The sequence below is a fragment of the Artibeus jamaicensis genome, unplaced genomic scaffold (assembly GCF_021234435.1).
Source record: "Artibeus jamaicensis isolate MK-2021 breed Jamaican fruit bat unplaced genomic scaffold, CSHL_Jam_final contig_908, whole genome shotgun sequence".
Taxonomy (NCBI): domain Eukaryota; kingdom Metazoa; phylum Chordata; class Mammalia; order Chiroptera; family Phyllostomidae; genus Artibeus; species Artibeus jamaicensis.
The window spans coordinates 7539618-7558403 of NW_026522009.1; the positions used below are offsets into that span (position 1 = coordinate 7539618).

Sequence of the window (18786 nt, forward strand, 5' to 3'; positions counted from 1 at the left end):
TTTACCCCCAAAAACTTATAGGTTAAGAAAATTAATAATTGTGGAAGAAATAGAACCTAATGTTTGAATAGAACTGCGCACATTAGAAATGTTTAAGTATATTAACAATGGTAACATTGATAGACAATCCTACTAGATGTATAAAAATTTAAATTAATAAAATTATTAAAATATGAATGTTGATCATGAATATGATAAAATAAAATGATTTCCTGCTATCCATTATGATACATACTTAAAAAAAGAGTTTTGTATATTTTATTCAAGGCTTCTTTCCTGAATGATCTGAGAATGATTGTTTCCCGTCACCATGTCTGAGAACGCCCACAGATGTTCTGTATCAAGAGATGTGAAAAATAATGCCCATTCAGGAGACACATAAAACTAAAATGTACAGCTTAACGATTTACATGAAACAAATATCCATAGAAATTTGCTAACAAAGCAGCAAGTCTGTGCCTTTTTCTTCCCAATTACAATTCTAACCCTTCACCCCTAAAGTTAAACAATAGCTTGTATTTTTGGTAATAAATGCTTTGTTTTCTTTATAGTTTTTCATGAGTATAAATGAATTCCTAAGCAATATAGTTCTTTTAAAATTTTATGTTTCAATTACAGTTGACATGCAATATCATATTAGTTTCAGGTATACAAAAATGATAAGACATTTCTATATCTTTTGTTTAAAAGAATTTATTTATTAATTTTTAGAGAGAGGGAAAAGGAGGGAGAAAGGGACAGAAGCACTGATGTTAGGAGAAATATTGATCGGTTGCCTCTTGTATGCACCCCAAACAGGTATTGAACCTGCAACCCAGGTGTACTCCCTGTCTTGGAATTGACCTGGCAGCCTTTTGCTTTGCCGGATGATGCCCCACCAACTTAGCTGCACCAGTCGGGGCTGACATTTACATATGTTATTAAGTGATCACCCTGATAAGCCTAGCACCCACTTGACACTTACATAGTTATTACATTATTGAGTATATTCCCTATGTTATATTTTAACCATGTTTGGAATGGAATTGCTAGGTCATAAGATATGCATATATCCTTTGTTAGATAATGCTAATTTTCCCCCAAGTTTATTAAAACAATTTATACTTCCCCATCTTGTCAGTTGTCGTTGTCAGACTTTCCATTTATATCCATTGGTTTATAGATGTGGTATATTGTAGTGACTTTATTTACTTATCTATTTTAACATTATTATTTTAAACATTTTTTTATTGTGTTCTTGTTACCGAACAAGAGGTCCGAGGGAGGGGCAATACAATATTTGGCCCACCTAGGGATGCCAAAAACTGCTACACAACAGGGACCCCTCCCAAGAACAGAATACTAATATCTACTGGGCTCTTCTGTCCGCCGCCAATTGGAAAGACATCTCTCAATGCCAGAGATTTGTGAAAAGGAACAAAATGTTTATTTAATGCTATTCAGGCCTAACGCCACCACTAAAATATCAAAGTCCTTTAGGGTATACACCTACACCCACACAGCTCTCCCTTCTCCCACTGTCCCAACTCCGGGTACCATAAATCAGGAAAAGAGCACAGGTCTGTGTTTCAGGCCACTGGCAGCGTCAACTGTGTCACCATGCAGGCAGGATCTCTCTCTAGTTAATCCAAAGTACTGTGGTACCCTCTCATGGTCCACTGGCAAGAGATCTTTGTACCCAGTTCCAGTCAAAGTCTCTCTTGCTTTCCAGGCCACTTGGCCAAAGAGAGCATCCCAAAGCTGCGTGGGCCTCTTCTACCAAAGCTGCAGGGGTTTGTACTCCACCAAAAGCATGTGGCTTTCTTCTTCACCTGGCTGCAGGGATCTCCATTCTGCCCCGAACGGGGTGGCCCTCTTCTCATCTGGGCAGTTATCCCCTCATGTCCCGGAGCCAGTCTTTTCCAAGCTCTCACACAGGCCTTCTCACTCAGAAGCGCAGCCCCTGGTTTCATCCTGGGTCCAAGTCCACTCCCTTCTCCCTGCCTCCAAACTTGGCCACAGCTATTTAACATATCTATGAAACCAGTTAAAGGTTATAGATATGTTAAATAACCATTTCAGAGGTTAGCTGCAAAACTGTTGCTATGCAAAACAGCTCTCAATGGCCTGGCTCCATTAGTTTCTTCCCTCTGGGGGGAGGTGTGAGGACATCTTATATGTCTCTCCAATATTCCTATACACTTTGAATTCTGGACACCATTCCAAATCATTTTTGGGGGGCCCCCTGGCTGCACCCTCTATCATTCTTTCCATTACCATTTATCGCTCCTGTACCCTCTTCCACCTCTACAACCCCCCACCTGCAATCGTGACACTGTTATCCATAACTCTTTTTCCCTTTTCTACTCAACTTTATTTTCCTTATCTCTAGTGAGGTTGAGCTACCTTTCTTATATTTATCAGTCACTTGGATTCCTCCTTTTTTTGGTGTACCTGTTTCACATTTTCGCCCATTTTTATCAAGTTATGAGTTTTCCTTATTGATTTGTAGTCATTCCCTATAAATTGTAGATACAGGCTGCTTGTTAGTTATGTGTATTGCCAGTATCTTCTCTTGCACTGTCATTTGGCCTTTTCAGCCTTTAATAGAGCCTTTTGAATAACAAAAAATTCTTTATTTTAATAAAGTGAAATGTAACATTTTTCTTTAACTTTCTTTTTGCTATGATACTTAAAAACATTTTTTCATCTTTCTTAAGCTATCAAGGTATTTTTTGAGGTCATCAAGATATTTCCTTATATTATTTTCTAAAAGCTACATTTCCCATTCTATCTTCTGATCATCCAGTGCAGCTCTTGTTCCCTCCTTCTTTGAAAATGTAAATGCCTTCAAAGTATATTTCCTGTCTTAATCATTCCTCCAATATCTGTATTTACCATTGATTGCCTGACCTGCTGGCTTGTGCATTTCAAATATAACAGATTCTGTAGGAGACTGTTCTGTGTGGCGTGGGCCCAGCTCCCACTTGGAGATGCACAGGTCCCACACCCACAGATAGGTTCTCCAGTGGAGGATCAGGCCTGCAATGTGCCTAGGCTGCTATGAGTCTTGCTTTTTGCTAAAAACTCCCTCACCCAGATTTGTAGCAAATATTTACTGCAAAATAACTTCCTAAAATCCATGCTAAACCTTCCAAGGATGAGTATAACTGGTCCAACCAGTTATATTTGCCTATTCATTTGCAAATATCCCTCTCCCATGATGTGATTAGTGGCATCAGCTCCTTTGTTTTTTGTAAAAGGTAATCACATAAAGCAACCTGTTCATAGTAAATGAGGACCGGCTTGTAATGTGCTGAGAAACCTAATAAAGGGCTATGACTTTTGCTCCCCTGGAGAGAAAAGCCATGCTGTCCCCTTTCCTCCACTGGACTTGGTGGTCTGTGTGATTGTCTCATTTCATCCATAAGATTCAGAAATAAACTTGATTCCTTCTTCCTAAACCTGGTCCTCTTCCAAAATTTTCTTCTCAGTTTTTCAGGCTAAAAATTTGAGTCAACTTTGGATTCTTCCTTTCTTTCTGCCACTAAATCTAGTCTATCAGAAATTTGTACTGTGTCTTCCTACCGGTATTTCCTGAACTCAGCTCTTTCTCACCATCTGTACGGCTCACACCTCAATCTGTCAGTCCCATTATTTTCCTGGATTACTGTGTCTCCTGACTCATCTCCCTTCTATTTTTGTGCTCTCATAGTTCTTTCTCTTTAGAGCAGCCAGATAAATCTTTAGAATATGGAAAATTGATCACAAAATCTTGTCCTTAAATTTAGAATAAAATCAAAACTTCTTCATATGGCTCACATACCTATTTCTTCACCCTCATCTAACCAGTTTCTCTTTCATTAGTGTTGCCCCAACCACATTGACTCCTTGCTGTTGTTCAAATCCACAGACTTGTCACTCAGGACTTTGAGCCTTGCTTCTTCCCCTGCCTGGCTTCTTCTTTCCTAGAACTTGCTTTGATTAGTCCAGAATACTGTGTAATATGTTATAAATGCTCAAAACTATTTGTAAACAAACATATATAAACTAAATGACTGGTTATATAGATGAATTTTTCAAGGGAAAACATTTATTAATAAATCACTTTTTATTGCATTAGTAATTTCATTTTAATTTGTATGTGTGATGGTAGGTTAAATGTAGGGGTAGCCCTGGAAAATGCCCTGTGAGCACCATTTGCTTTGGAATTAACTCTTCAATTTTGTGCAGTTGCTTTTTTCTCCAAAATGAAATTTCTACTTGGATTTGGCTTGACTTCTTTACTCCAGAGTATCTATTTCATGGTTGTGCACCAGATTAAACAAGCAAACAAGTGTTTCAGTACTCTGGAATTACTTTCCCACAGAGTTCTTATGTTCTCTCCGAACCATCTGTGTGTCACAGGGAGAAAAGGGACACAGAAATGATCTCTTTTAGGCCCAATCCATTCCAGAAATCTTCCAAAACATTTCTAAAGAACAATAGTTTCTTATAGATGTAAGTAACTGAAATACGTGGGGGAAGTGACCTGTTTTCCTCATTGGCAATTAATCAAATTGACTGATTAGAAATGAAAAACTGGGTTTTGAGATTTGTAGCCATGAAAAGCATAAAGAGAAAATCTATTTTGACTCTGTTTAGACCGTTTATTGTTTAGCAAATTGAAAGAAGGGAATTGAATTGGGTAAATTAGAGTTTGTGTTAAATTCGAGTGAATAATCTGAGAAGTTTGTAGCTCTCTTCTCTCTGACCACAACGGAATTAGCAAGGTTCTTGGAAAATGGGTGCTCTGGAACACTCACTTTTTATATCATTATAAAATATTTTCCCAGAGTCTTCTAGGACTTCCCCCTTCTTTTGTTATTTTGTATTAAATATCCTACTCTTCATTGTTCCATCCATTATATATGTGGTTCCACTATATATATATATATATATATATATTCCAAATGTTATATATTTGCTTACATCATCATTGTCTGAGTGTCTTAAGGGCAGGGACTATGTCTGGTATATTTTTGTTTCATCACGATGTAGTAGAATGCTGGGAAATAGAAGAGCTTAATGCATTTTTTTTCTTTTTTTTAAATTGTTGTCCAAGCACATTTGTCTCCATTTTCACCCTCTGCCCCACCCACTGCATTTTTAAACTATTGATCCACACTCTGTAATCAAGACCTCCAAGTGTAAGAAAAGGTCAATTGTTTTGCTTTAAACTTTCTTGGATAAGTCTGACTGTTTCCTTAGTTCTGTTCACTATTTTAAACTGAGAAGGATTCAGTTTGTTTGCCATGTTTTTTATTGGTTAGCCTGTTTATTTTCTATATGCTGAACAGGATTTTCTTTGGTATTTCTAACTCTTTCTGGCACTGAGTTAGGATGCTAGAAAGTTTTTGCGAGAGTTTCACTAAATAATTGAGTTTGCTCTATATTCTTCTAAATAAGTACTTTGCTATATATAGTTTCAATATAGGAATAAACAAAAATATATTTATGATTATGTGACAGCATGTACATACACACACACACACTCTCAAACACACCAACACAGGCACAAAAAACCCAGTTCACTTGGGGCGTACTCTAAATTACCAGTTCAATGCTGTCCTCACAGGGTGCAGCAAGGGAGTGTCAGCTGGACGCTTGCTTCAGTTACAGAGCTTGATTATAAGGCAACAGAAAGTGCCAAGCCTTTAGAGTCTTGTTAGTTCTCTTCTTGGAGAACCAATTAAATAAATTGTTTAGGATTGTCCTTCATATGTTATGACTTCCATAAATACTTAGGCAGGGAAAAAATTTTAAGAGTTTATTTGAAATAAGGAAAACCAGCAATTTGTTTATACATTTCATGAAGAGATGGTTAAATTTTCATTTTTTTTTCTTTAAAAGTAAATGGCTTCGGTGTAAGTACCACAATTGTACATGAGGAAATATACAAAGATTTCATCATAGTGTGTGTAGTTGCTCTGATACCTGGGTGTCACAAGTTAGCTTTTGGAAGGAGAGAGCCCTGACATACAGATAATCATGCATAACCACGCTTTAGCTATACTAGCATCCCATAGAAATTCAGTAACATTCATGATTTAGACTATATAAATTGCTGTCCCATTACATTTTAGTGTATTTTATTTTATTTGTGTGTGCGTGCATGTATAACAGGGAAAGAGAGAGAGAGAGGAAGAGGGAAAAGATACTTTATCTAAGATAATTTCATTGAAATTAAGCTATTTAAGCTTTCTGTTTGCAAACCAACCTTTGACATTTTTTCCCTCATGACTGTCTATTCATCATTTGGGTGTAGGTATTGAGGATTCTTAAACTATTAAAAATAACTGCTTCTGGTATAAATACAACTACACAACTCTCATTTAGTTGTAAACAAGCACTGTGTAGTTGTAAGTAATCCGAGAAGATTGTGTAGATGTATTGCATAAAATTCTCTAAGGAGGAAATAAATTCTTTCCTTCACATGGATGAAGAATATTTTTGAACTAAGGTCAGGGAATGATGGTGGGAAGGGGGTGCAAGGTGGAGGGGAATAAAAGGGAGAAAAAATTGGACAACTGTTAATAGTATAATCAATAAAATATATTTAAAATTTTTTAAAGAATGTTTCTGATAAAATTCATCCTGAAAATTATTCATAATTTTGAGGGTCTTAATTGAGGAGTGAATATTTTAGCTTCTATTTTAAATGCCTGAAATTCATCAGTTATCTCCTATGGGAGCATGTTCTTATAGGATATTTAAGTTTGCTATGGAACTGTACTGTGACTTCATATATTTAATTTTAGGACTTAAATAAAATACTAAGTAAGCAGAAATTTTAAATAAATAGTATTTTTCATACTTTGTATTTCTCCTTCTGTCTTAAATATTATTCTTCCACTTCTTTTTTTGCATGTTTTGACACTTTGACTACTTCTTAGCTTCAGTGAGACTTTCTCAGAAAAGGAGCTTCTGACTGTGTAGATGTATCCCTGCTTGGGTACCTACTTTCCCCACTACTAGCGCTTACCACAACAATGATAAAATTCTTAACTCTCTAACCGGTTCTCTATTTCTTCCCTGGCATATAGCCATAGTACTACTATGCAACATCCATATGTTTTTCTTGAGAAAATATAAAATCTAGAGTAAAGAAAAGATTAAATTGTGTTTGTGAAACTGAAAAGTAAAGTTTTGGAGTTTTAGATGAGCACGCCTGCATACAGACTTGGCCACAAAGAGGAACTTGTTACACTAGATCCCGGTTTGTTGGGTTATCCATTCGCGGTAGGCTGTCACTCGAGTGTACACTCCTGGTTTATTTGCCAGAGCACACTGATCCCCCCAGCTTACTATCCCCACGAGGAACCAGAGCCGCCTGGAGTCCTGTTGTACTAGTGGACCACCGGAGTCACCCTGGAAGAAACAGAATGATTGAGTATTTCAGTGTGACAACAACCCCAGATATTAAGGAGTGTATTTCTAAGGCAGTAGAAGAAGTCATATCCATTATGAAAATAATGTTAATCTGACATTTTCTATTAAGTTATTGTACCAAGTCAGGTGAAAATTATCAAAATCTTCCAAGGACCCATTATTCTGTCAGCAAGCATGAGAAGATAAAATTCCCATGTGCCCTCTCAGTTCCCTGGTTGACCAGTCATCATAAACTTGACCTCCTTCAGGGAGCCTTCCCCGACTACCTCCGTCTTCCCCGCAAACCTCCATTGCCACCCCTCCACCTTTGGGATTACTTTGTCACTGTCTGTATTCCCACATCTTGCATACATCTTTTTCACTGCTTCATTATTTTGCAAAAGCACATTTGCTTCTTCATTGATTTGCACAAGCCTGTTTGAACTTCCTCCAGCTGGATCTGTTCTCCTCAGTGTAGCAGCCGCACATCTGTGCAACCCTCGTTGCATTCATAATACACATTCGTTGTGTTTTTATGGCTATTCTACAAAGTCCATGAGGGAAGGGTTGTACCTATACCAGACACTGCTGTATCTCAAGCTCCTAGCCCATAAGAGATGTTAAGAAAACATTTGTTGAATCTATGAGTTTTTAGAAGCCTCTCTTATTCTCCTATTTATAGTACTTTCCCTGTGTGGTACCACTAAAAAATAATTTTTGGTGAATAAGCAGAAATATATATATGGCAATGAGTAAAATACTCCTTATAAAATATTTACCAGCTAATTATAATAATAAACCAACTAACAAATATCTGCATACAATCTTTACTTGGGAAAACAATTTAGTAAGTCTTACATGCTGCATGAGAGGGTAAGTCTACGAGTTATGGAGATAGATGGCCAGGGTTTGAGTCCTCAACTTATCAGCTATGTAACTTTCAGTAAGCTATTTAATAGTTCCCTGTGCCTCAGTTTCCTTACCTGTAAATAATGTTTTTATGTGTTTTAATAAGTTTAACACACATACTACCCAGCATATAGTCAGTGCTAATAAAAGTCAGCTATTATTACCAAGTGTGCTTCTAGAATAGTTTGCTATTCATTTGACTGCTCTTAGTAGCTAGTTCTTACATAACTACTTAATTACTGGTCTAGGTGGAAAGGAAGGTCAATGTGTGAGTCACCAGCTTGCATGGCAAGTACTGCACTGAGTTGATTGGCACCTGCCTCCTTTAGATTATGCATCTGTGCTTCAGTTAATCACTTTTTTCATCATTGTTTTTGCTGTTATTTCCTCTATAGAAAGAAATTTCTCTGTGTAATATCTTACCAAGAGTGCACAAGAAATGTTAAACTAAGAGGGCTATGTGATTTTTCCCATATCTGGCCAGCTTCTCTGTCCCATTGTGCAGACATTTGAGCTTGTGTTCTCTCTTCTAGACCATAGTTTTGCTGAGTGCAGGGAACACATTGTTGTGTTAGCACATCGTCTGATGCATAGAAACTAATTCATATATTTTCTTTGAATGAATGAACAGAAATGAATAGAACATCATAAGCTCTTATGTAATGTGCTATTTATTCTCGAGGCACAAACTCTATGCATTATAGTATTTCAGCTGAAAATCAGTGAGGCTGGGAGTAGAACATACAGAGAAGTTTCATGATGAATTATGGCTTCAACTAGGCTTGGAGGAAGAGCCCATTTGTATGTAGAAGGTAAAGGGCATCATTAATAAAGCATGAATAACACCCTTTTATACTCATGTGTATCCTAAGTCAGTTCTAATTAATGCTGTTCGTAGATCTGGAAAAGTCAGTATAAAGGTGTGTTCCTCATTTGAAAACTACAATGAAAGCTACAAATTTGTTGTTACAGGGCTAGCGATAAAAAAGAAGCAGTTAGGGGAGAAAGAAGCATTCTCTAGCACAAACTCACTTCTACTTTAAGGAAATAAAGGGCCATGTATAATTAACTGTATCTTGAAAATTGATAAGCATTTCCCCTCATCTACACACAACTTGCAGTGAATAAAAATGTTTCATTTTGGGAAAAGTATGTATAGATTGGGGTTGTCACAAAAGTTATGTAAGAACTACTTCTAATCTACTTTTAAAAAATGTGAACAACAAATATAAAAGTCAGTAATAGTTGAAGAAAGAATAAACTTGGTTTTTCTGCACACAACTCCCAGGAAAACATATCAGATTCCTCAAGAGAACACGTTGATTTTTCTAAAATCCAGAAATGTAATTTCTGATATTAAGTAGTTATTACAATTAATATATGGGGTTGGGTTTCAGACATGACAATAAAATTATTAAAAGATATAGTCACATCAATTGTTTAGATGACTAAAATTTTTAGTGTTAAAATCTTATTTTAGTGATTTTACAGGAAGAATTTCATTTTTATTGGTTGCCTTTTTATATTTGGTTAAAAATTATAAGCTAGATCTAAATAGTTTTTTTCTCATTTGTTCTGTTTTACAATTATGAGAGTTGTTGTAACTCAAGTAACTAAGCTTTCTGTATAAGTTTTCTATCTTCAAGGTGCTGATATTCAGGTGTTATTTATATTTTAAAATCCATTATTTTTTGTGACTTTTAGGTGTGTAAGTAATTTATTTAAATTCTCCTAGTGGCTAAAAGGTTGAGATTAAAGTAATCAATGTCAGTGATAATGATCCAGATTAATAACATCAGTAAAAAGAGTGGTGATAGCTGATATTTCTCTGTTACTTAGTATGTGCCTGACAAATTGAATCTCCATTTACTCTTCAGTAATACATTAAAAAGTTACATAATATTATAATCATTACCTTCATTTTATTGATAATAATTGGTTATAGAGATTAAGAAATTCAAATTCAGCTCTGTCTGGTTCTTGAGCTTCAGTGATTAACTATGCTATAATTTGGCTTCTTAGAATTAGTACTTTATGACAAAGCAACTTCATAAAAGAAATTTCATCTCTAAAATCTAAATCATAGATTTTTAGAGGATTAGGACTGTGTATTATAATTTACCTCTATGCCCATCACAGCATCACATGCTAGTAAGAACTTATAAGTTAAATGAAGTCGTTGATAACACTGTCTTGAACTTACCCGGCATGCATCCACTCCACCTTCAGGCAATCCAGCACATAGCATTCCAGGCAAGACGGCTCCATCATAACTAATTTGTGCATTACATACATCGTTGCTTATTATGTAGACCCGTCCTTGACGTAGGTCTGTAACTGTGTCACCTGTTAATTATAAAGCAGAAAGAAAATGGAATTCAGAACAAATAAATTAATGACTCTATGGTGAATATAGAAAGGAATAAATATACTCCAAACATTACCTCTTATTCTAAAAAGAAAAATATTAAAGATGTACTTAAGAGTCTCTTGTCAGAAAACATACCCATAAGTAAAGGAAGATAAGCTTTTTACACAGACTGGTTTCTCTCTCTCCTTTTTTTTTTTTTGTTTTTGCTTTGCTTTAGCTTTGTGATGCCCCTTAAACCTTAAAAGGAAAATAAACAAATCTGCTATCTTAAAACTGATTAGCAACATTTAAATTACCCACTGATTGACTTTGAATTGGAAAATTACATATTTAAAAATCTTTAATCTAGCAACAAAAGAGAAACCCATCTGGTTTCAAGGCTAAAGAACTAATTGATTTACATTGATGTTCCCTCAAAATGGCACTGCCATTTTTGTGATTGGCACACATTTTTTATATACACCAAATTTCTTTGGGCCATGAGAATACCACAAAATATTTTCTTGGACAATTAAATTTTTCTATTATTCTGGAGACACATCTACAACATGGGTATACACCCATGGAAAAATTGAAATTTATACTTTATTGTTTGTGCTGTTATAGTTGTCCCCAATAACCCATGAAAATTATTAATGCCATTTTTTCACTCCCTGGCTGATTCTCTTATTTTCCCCTTAGCCCTATTTGCTTCCTCATATTTCCATTTTATTCATTCAGTAAACAAATCTGAGCAATGCTTGAGGCAGGATTTCATCCCAGAATAACTTAAATGGCTGTTAATACCTTAAAGGGCATTAAAACCCTTAGAGAACACCTAGACAATTCCTCCTTTTAAAAAAGTATATATTTTTTAAAATAGGGGAGCCGTTTGAGTCATGTGGAGTCCCTGGGTCATTGAAGAACTAATGTTTCTTCATCACTCTATTTTACATTTTCTTACGAGTTTGAAAATTCTCCATACTTGCTAGAGGCAATGCTTTGCTTTCCTGAGGAACCTCAGGAATAACTACAGTTTAGACTGACCAGGATATAGTATGCTTATATCTATAGAGTCTATCTTTCAGGTGTTCCCTAATTTAAATATTATGTAATAGCAAGTACCAGAGGTTATATTGTTGTTTTGTTTTATTTCTCCTGAGTTACTTACCGCCATTTATTTGCGATCCCCATCCTGTTACGTAAGCAGTGGAACCAGGTGAAATATTCTGGGTAGCCTCTGGGAGACACACCATGTGTATATCTTTGTTAAAGGTGATAGTTCTGCTAAGTTTCATAACTGCAATATCATTTTCATGCGTTCCGGAGTTATAATCTTTATGGATCAAAATAGTACTGACTCTTTCTGTCTTTTGGGGAAATGTTGTGGAAACACCAAACGTGACAGTCCATCTGGAAGGATCGGAGTTGCTAAAAAAAAATATATATGAAACCATGGGTTTGAATAGGGAATCTGTGAGCATTTTAAGTATTTGGATTTTGTGTTTGGCACTCTCCACCATCATCTAGGAACTATTTGGTCAACCTCTCTTTGCTATATATTTCTGTATTAAATAGCTAGTAAATGAGTTTAACTCTTCATTGGCACAACGAGCAATCATTTGTCTAAAGAAACATAGAAAGATTTTAGAAAATATACCTCAGGTTGGTGAAAATCTCGGTATTGTTCTATTCCAATGAGGATATTCCGATACTTTGATAACTAGTGTAACACAAATGCCCTCACTGAAGTCTCCCCAGCAACTAAGAAGTCTGAAATAATGTTTGCTTTAATTTTAACTCATTTCTTCCAATTTTTATTTTTCTTCTTTTTGCCTTTAGCCAAAACTCCTTTTAAATAGTAGTGATGATAAGGGGCTCCCATCTTATTTGATGAATGATTTTTCTGCATTAAATGTGATGTTTATTGAAGATTTTTGTGCATATGTGTGTGAAGCGTGTGTACTTATGTGTATCTGTGTGTGCAGGGAGAGAGAGAGGGAGAGAGAGAGAGAATGAGATCGAGAGTAAGGGCGGGAGTCAAAGCACTCACTGAGATGGAAAAAGTAGGGCATTATCTCCATGATCTACAAAGTGGGACTTTTCTGGTCAAACTCCCCAAATACAAAAACTGTAAGTTAAAAATGGATGAATTTCATGGAATCAAAATTAAGTATACCATCAGCAAATTTACTAGATGGATGAGAATCCATGAGAAAATACTTGCAATATTTAATATCAAAATTTTCTGTATAATATAGAGAACCAGGCCAATAAATCAATAACAAATGTACAGCAAAACCATTATAAAGTGTCAAAATATATTAATAGACAATTCATAGAAAGAGAAGGCCAAACAGCTAACAGATATGTGAAAAAATACTTAAACCCGCTAGTAAACTGAGAAACGGAAATTATAACAATGAGCATCTAATGAATATTCATAATTGATAAAAGTTCAGGAAGAAAATAATATGTTGATGGAGAGAAAAAGTTCAAACTCTTGCATTACTGGTGAAGATGTACATCTCTGGAAAGCATTCTATTGTATTTGGCAGACTACATATGTACTTCTGAGTACAAATTTCAGAGAAATTCTTGAAGGTTTATAAATAGGCACATATGAAGGTGTGTGTGTGTATACACAATCTTTGTGTTAGTGAGAAGTTGGAACAGCCTACTTGAATAAAAAAATATGGTGGATTCTGTGGTGGACCAGATTAAAATTCTCAGGGTTGAGCCAAAACAGTAAGGAAAGATATGAGACATTATACACAATGCTACTTTTATAAATCAAAGGCATAATCACACACTTGGAAAAACCTCTTTAAATTGTGTAGGTAATTGTGTACTTAAAGATATATGTAAAATATTACTGTAAGGTCTATGAGGGCAGAGAGGGCCATAGAAGTAAGATCCACATATAAAATAATAAAAGTAAAATAAAAAGAGAAAGATCTTGTACAGACTGATAAAAATAAGGATCTGTGAATGGTAAGCTTAACTCAACATCCTTCTAAAATTGAACAAAAACAAAATGTAACCATATAGTAATTTAATAGTTTTGTGTAGTTTAGATATAGATAGTGGAACTGATACAGAAAATAAAAATTATTTATCCAGGATATGCTGTTATAAGGCACAGCAGCTTGTATAAGAGTAAATAGTAGTTAAAGATTCTAAAGAAAAATATTTGACAAGTAAATATAGATTTTACATTGAACTTCATTTGATCAACATCTTTATAGTGAAGATTCTAAAAGATATTCTGTTTCTCTCTGTTTTTGTTGCCTCCTTGCTTCCCTGACTTTTATAACCTTTCTCCTTCCTTTACTTATTTTTTTTTTCAGCAAATGAATAAGAGCATAGTTTGGGAACCAATTAGATTTAGATTTGAATCTTGGCTATGTACCATATTAATGGTGTTATTTAGGGCAATTTACTTAAACTGTCCTATTTTCAGTTTATTTAATGCACAAAATGTTGTAGATGATTCCCCCTCACACAAGTGTAAGTAGTAATTCAGACAAGTAAACTGTCAAACACAGTGCTTGGCACAAGGTAAGTAGTCAATGAAGGTAACTATTATTTTCATTAATTATACTTCAGCAAGCCATTACTAGGCATATGCTTTGTGTAATGAATAGTGTGACTCTCTGGGAGTAAGAGTACAAATAATTAATGTCTTGTCCTTGAGCAGCTCTACACACTAATGGAGGAAACTAACAGAGGTCATCATAAATCACAGAGACTACTTTTAAAGGTTAATTAGCAAATTTCTGTGGGAATACGGTAGGAAAGGGAAGAGAGCATCACGGAAAGCTTCACAGAGGAAGTGGCAATTGAAGACTCCTTTCTATGAGGGCCTCATTACTTCTATGTGCCTTGATGTAAAATTGGTCATGCCCCAAACAAATTCTCACTGATGGGTTCTCAGTGACAATCAGGTCCACAGGAACAGTACTATTTATTACAAGGCCATGTAGTTTGCCTGCCCTGGGGAATCAGTCAGGGTAGTGAATAGAAGGATCTGGGGAGGCAAACTTCCCCAAATGTTCAAAGCCTTTAAAAATCATGGATTTCTTTGGCTATCATTGGTGATATTTATAACTGTGGCTTTCATTATAGTGATACCTTTTACCCAGCTTTTGGTGGGTGGATCTGGATAGGGCTTAGAAGAATCTACAACTATTTCTATCACATTCTTGATTACTCTTAATGCTTGCTAAGTCCATGTATTTACATTTCCAATTCCTAAATTCAGGGGTGATTGAAATCTATTAGTGCCATTCCTATTCTTAGGCCTTTTGGGTGGCAATAGATTGAAATGTTTTTTGTTAATTTTGTTATTTGTATTTTCTGGGACACAGCAATAAATGTGTTTATCTAAATCAGAAATTATACTACTCTCAATACCAGAAATTTCTGCTATCAGAAATTTCAAATTTATTCACTGTGTAAAAAATATATTGAGTTATAGCCATAAAGAAAATTCAGAATAATTTGGGGTTTTATAAAACATTTCATCACAATCCATGTGCTAGTCTTGTTAAACTTTATTCCCTCTTAATTTAATAATGCCTTTTGTAAGAGGCATTGTAGTATGAGGTGGTACCCTCAAATTGCAAAGGACTTCTTAAAAATGGTGAAGATTTTACAAAATTTAAATAGGAATAAATGGAGGTTTGGAAGGAATATTAACATTTTGAAGAGAATAATCAGATTGAGCAAATGCTCCTAAGTGGGAAAATGTAGGAAGGGTCCCAGGGCACACACTAATGCAATTTGGTTGGAGCTCAAGATTCATGCTTTGAGGAGGGATGAACAGATCAAAACATGGCTCAAGAACAACTCAGAGCCCCAGAGCCAATATATCTAAGCAATGAAGAAATAGCCAAACTTTCAGATACACAGTTCAAAACACTGGTGATTAGGATGCTCACAGAACGGGTTGATTTTAGTCACAAATTAGAGGAACATATGAAGGCTAAAGTAATTGAAATGAAGGGAAATGCACAGGAAACCAATAGTAATGAGAAGGAAATTGGGACTCAAATCAAAGGAGTGGACCAGAAGGAAGAAAAAAATGACCAAACAGAAAAATATGAAGAAACAAGCATTCAAAAAGATGAGGAGAGGCTTAGGAACCTCCAGGACATCTTTAAACTTTGCAACATCTGAATTATAGGGGTACCAGAAGGGGAAGAGGAACAGCAAAAAGTGGAAAACTTATTTGAACAAATAATAAAGGAGAATTTCCCCAAGCTGGCAAAGGAAATAGACTTCCAGGAAATCCAGGAAGCTCAGAGAGTCCCAAAGAAGTTGGACCCAAGAAGGAACACACCAAGGCACATCATAATTACATTAGCCAAGATTAAAATGAAGGAGAGAATCCTAGAAGCAGCAAGAAATAAGGGGACAGTCACCTACAAAGGAATTCCCATCAGACTGTCAGCAGATTTCTCAAAAGAGACCTTACAGGCAAGAAGGGGCTGGAAAGAAGTATTCCAAGTAATGAAAACCAAAGACCTACAACCAAGATTACTCCATCCAGCAAAGCTTTCATTTAGAATGGAAGAACAGATAAAGTGCTTCTCAGATAAGGTCAAATTCAAGGAGTTCATCATCACCAAGCCCTTATTATATGAAATGTTAAAGGGACTTACCTAAGAAAAAGAAGATAAAAAAGGTGAACAGTGAAAGGACAGCAAACTCACAGTTATTAAGAATCACACCTAAAACAAAAGCAAAATAAAAGGACAGCTTGATCAGGAGCAGAACCATAGAAATGAAGACCACATGGAGGATTAGCAACAGGAAAGTGGGAGGAGGAGAAGGGGGGAGAAGGTACAGAAAATAAGTAGCATTGATGGTAGGTAGAAAATAGATAGAGGGGAGGGCAAGAATAGTAGGGGAAATATAGAATCTAAAGAACTTGAGACAGGTGGTCATAAACTAAAGGGGGGAATGGTGGGGGAGGGGGTGTGCAGGATGGAGGGGAATGAAGGGGGGAAATAGAACAACTGTAATGGCATAATCAATAAAATATATTTTAAAAAAGGTTCATGCTTTGAGAAAGAAGTCTGAATTGCTGTAATTGGAGTGCTTTGGGAGTGTGGTAAGGAGGATGGATTTGAGACAGAGGTTATTGAAGGAGTTTCAGAAGAGAAGAGATATGGACAGAGACACATGAGCTCAAATTGGCATCACTTTTCTGAGTGAACTTTGAGAGTTTAGTTCCTCCACAATGTTTGTGTCTGGAGTATCCTAATGATAAGGTAGGTCTGAACCTAGTAGGTTTTAGTCACACTAAAGTCTAAAGATCTATTATGAGCAGTAGGACCTTTTCTTTATGCCAATAGAATAAGTTTATGCATCCTTCTATACACTGGCAGTTTATTACTCTAATCATGTTTGCAATAACCTTTATTCACATTAATGAAGAATTTTCTGTAAGTTGTTTAGATCTGTTTTATTTATGTTACTCCCTATAACATTATTTTTGTATATGGCTACCTTCAACATTAGAATGTAGGCTCCTTGAAGTAGGGGCAGCATTTGCTTAATTAGCTTCTATAATATTTAATGTTATGCTAATAGTAGTCACTCAATTTTTTGAAAGAATGAATCAATGGCAAAGAACAGTCTGAAATCAACCATCAGTCTGTTGATTAGCTTACATGATATAATGTGAAAATTTTCTGCAGCACATTTGTGCTAACACTTAAAATGTTTCATTGTGCTAACATTTAACATGTTTGCATTAGCATATTTAGTTCTACCAATAACACTAAGACATAGATAAAATGTATATTCCTATTTGCCCCCAATTTGAAAAAATAATAAAAGAGAGGCTTGTGGAGGTGCAGAAAATTTTCTAACTTTGTAGCTGAGATTCAAATTGATCATTCTGGCATATAAATCTTTGTTATTTACCATGATGATATACTATTACCTGAATTTAAAAAAATAAAAATAAATTAGTAAGCTGAAGGTGAAAAAATATTTTTGCTATTATGAATAGGACAAAAATACTCATTTTTTTGCATTGAATGATTTATGACTCAATCTAATCACATCTAGTCCTGGGGATTTGGGTGGAGTCCTCATGCATGTGGCTCCTGTCCTTGTTCCATGTGGGCAGGTAGCTGTGGTCTCACCTTCTGAAGCAGTGAGCTGCTGTCAGGATCCATGTGTTGCCGATCAGGATGCCTCCACAGTGGTGAACGTTATCCAGCTGTAGACTGACTTGCCATGGCCAGTCTCCTTCCTCTGCATTGGTGCCTCCAATGACTCTCTCAGCAGACAGTGTCATTAGGTCTGGACGGGCCCCACATTCTAACAAGAAAAGGCATTAATGTGTTGGGAATATCATGATTCCATTTACTTTTGGGAGATGTTTGAAGAGTCCCTCCATCATTTATGACTTTTATGCATTCATTCCCTGGGTATGTTAGCCTTTCTAAAAGCATGATCAATTTATTATATTTTTATAGTACTTAGGTGACTATTGTTGCTTATAAACTGAATTTTAGAGACCATTTCTGAACTTAGTTGGTATGTAGATTCAAATCTGGAACAGTTTCAGAGTTAGGAATTCCTCAGGAGTTGGGATTAAGATAGTTCAGTGTTGGGTGCACCAGCTCAGGCCACAGGTTCACTAGGAAATTTCCATCTTCTCAGTAGCCTTGTTACTCAGTGTGATCTGTGACCTGCAGTATTGACATCCCTGGGAGCTATTACAAGTGTTGGTGCTGTATGGAAACAACCTAAGTGTATCTGTCAGTGGATGAATGGATCAAGAAAATGTGACACACATACACAATGGAATGATGGACTATTATTTAGCCTTAAAAAGAAGAAAATTCTATCATTTGCAACAACACTGGCAAGCCTTGAACATATTGTATTAAATGCAATGAGCCAAACAGAAACAAGCGCTACATGGTATATCACATGTGGAACCTTAAAAAGGAAAATCAAACTCATAGAGACAGAGTAGAAGGCAGTTGTCAGGGCCTGGAGAGTGGGGGAAATAAGAAAAGTTTGGTAAAAGGGTATAGACTTTCAGCTATAATGTGAAGATGGTCTGAGGATTTAATATATAACACAGTGACCATAGTTCATAACACTGTGTT

General features: G+C 35.8%; 1 protein-coding gene across 1 annotated transcript in view; it reads right to left on the reverse strand.

The window, feature by feature from the left end:
• Positions 1-5813: 5813 nt before the first annotated feature.
• TMPRSS11D (transmembrane serine protease 11D) overlaps positions 5814-18786 on the reverse strand; it is a 46475-nt gene continuing 33502 nt past the window's right edge. The window contains exons 7-10 of the mRNA XM_037150039.2: positions 17809-17986; positions 11820-12079; positions 10502-10644; positions 5814-7389 (exon numbers count right to left, since the gene is read on the reverse strand). Of these exons, the coding sequence (XP_037005934.2) occupies positions 7228-7389; positions 10502-10644; positions 11820-12079; positions 17809-17986 (743 nt within the window). The 3' untranslated portion in view covers positions 5814-7227. The remainder of the gene's footprint in view (positions 7390-10501; positions 10645-11819; positions 12080-17808; positions 17987-18786) is intronic.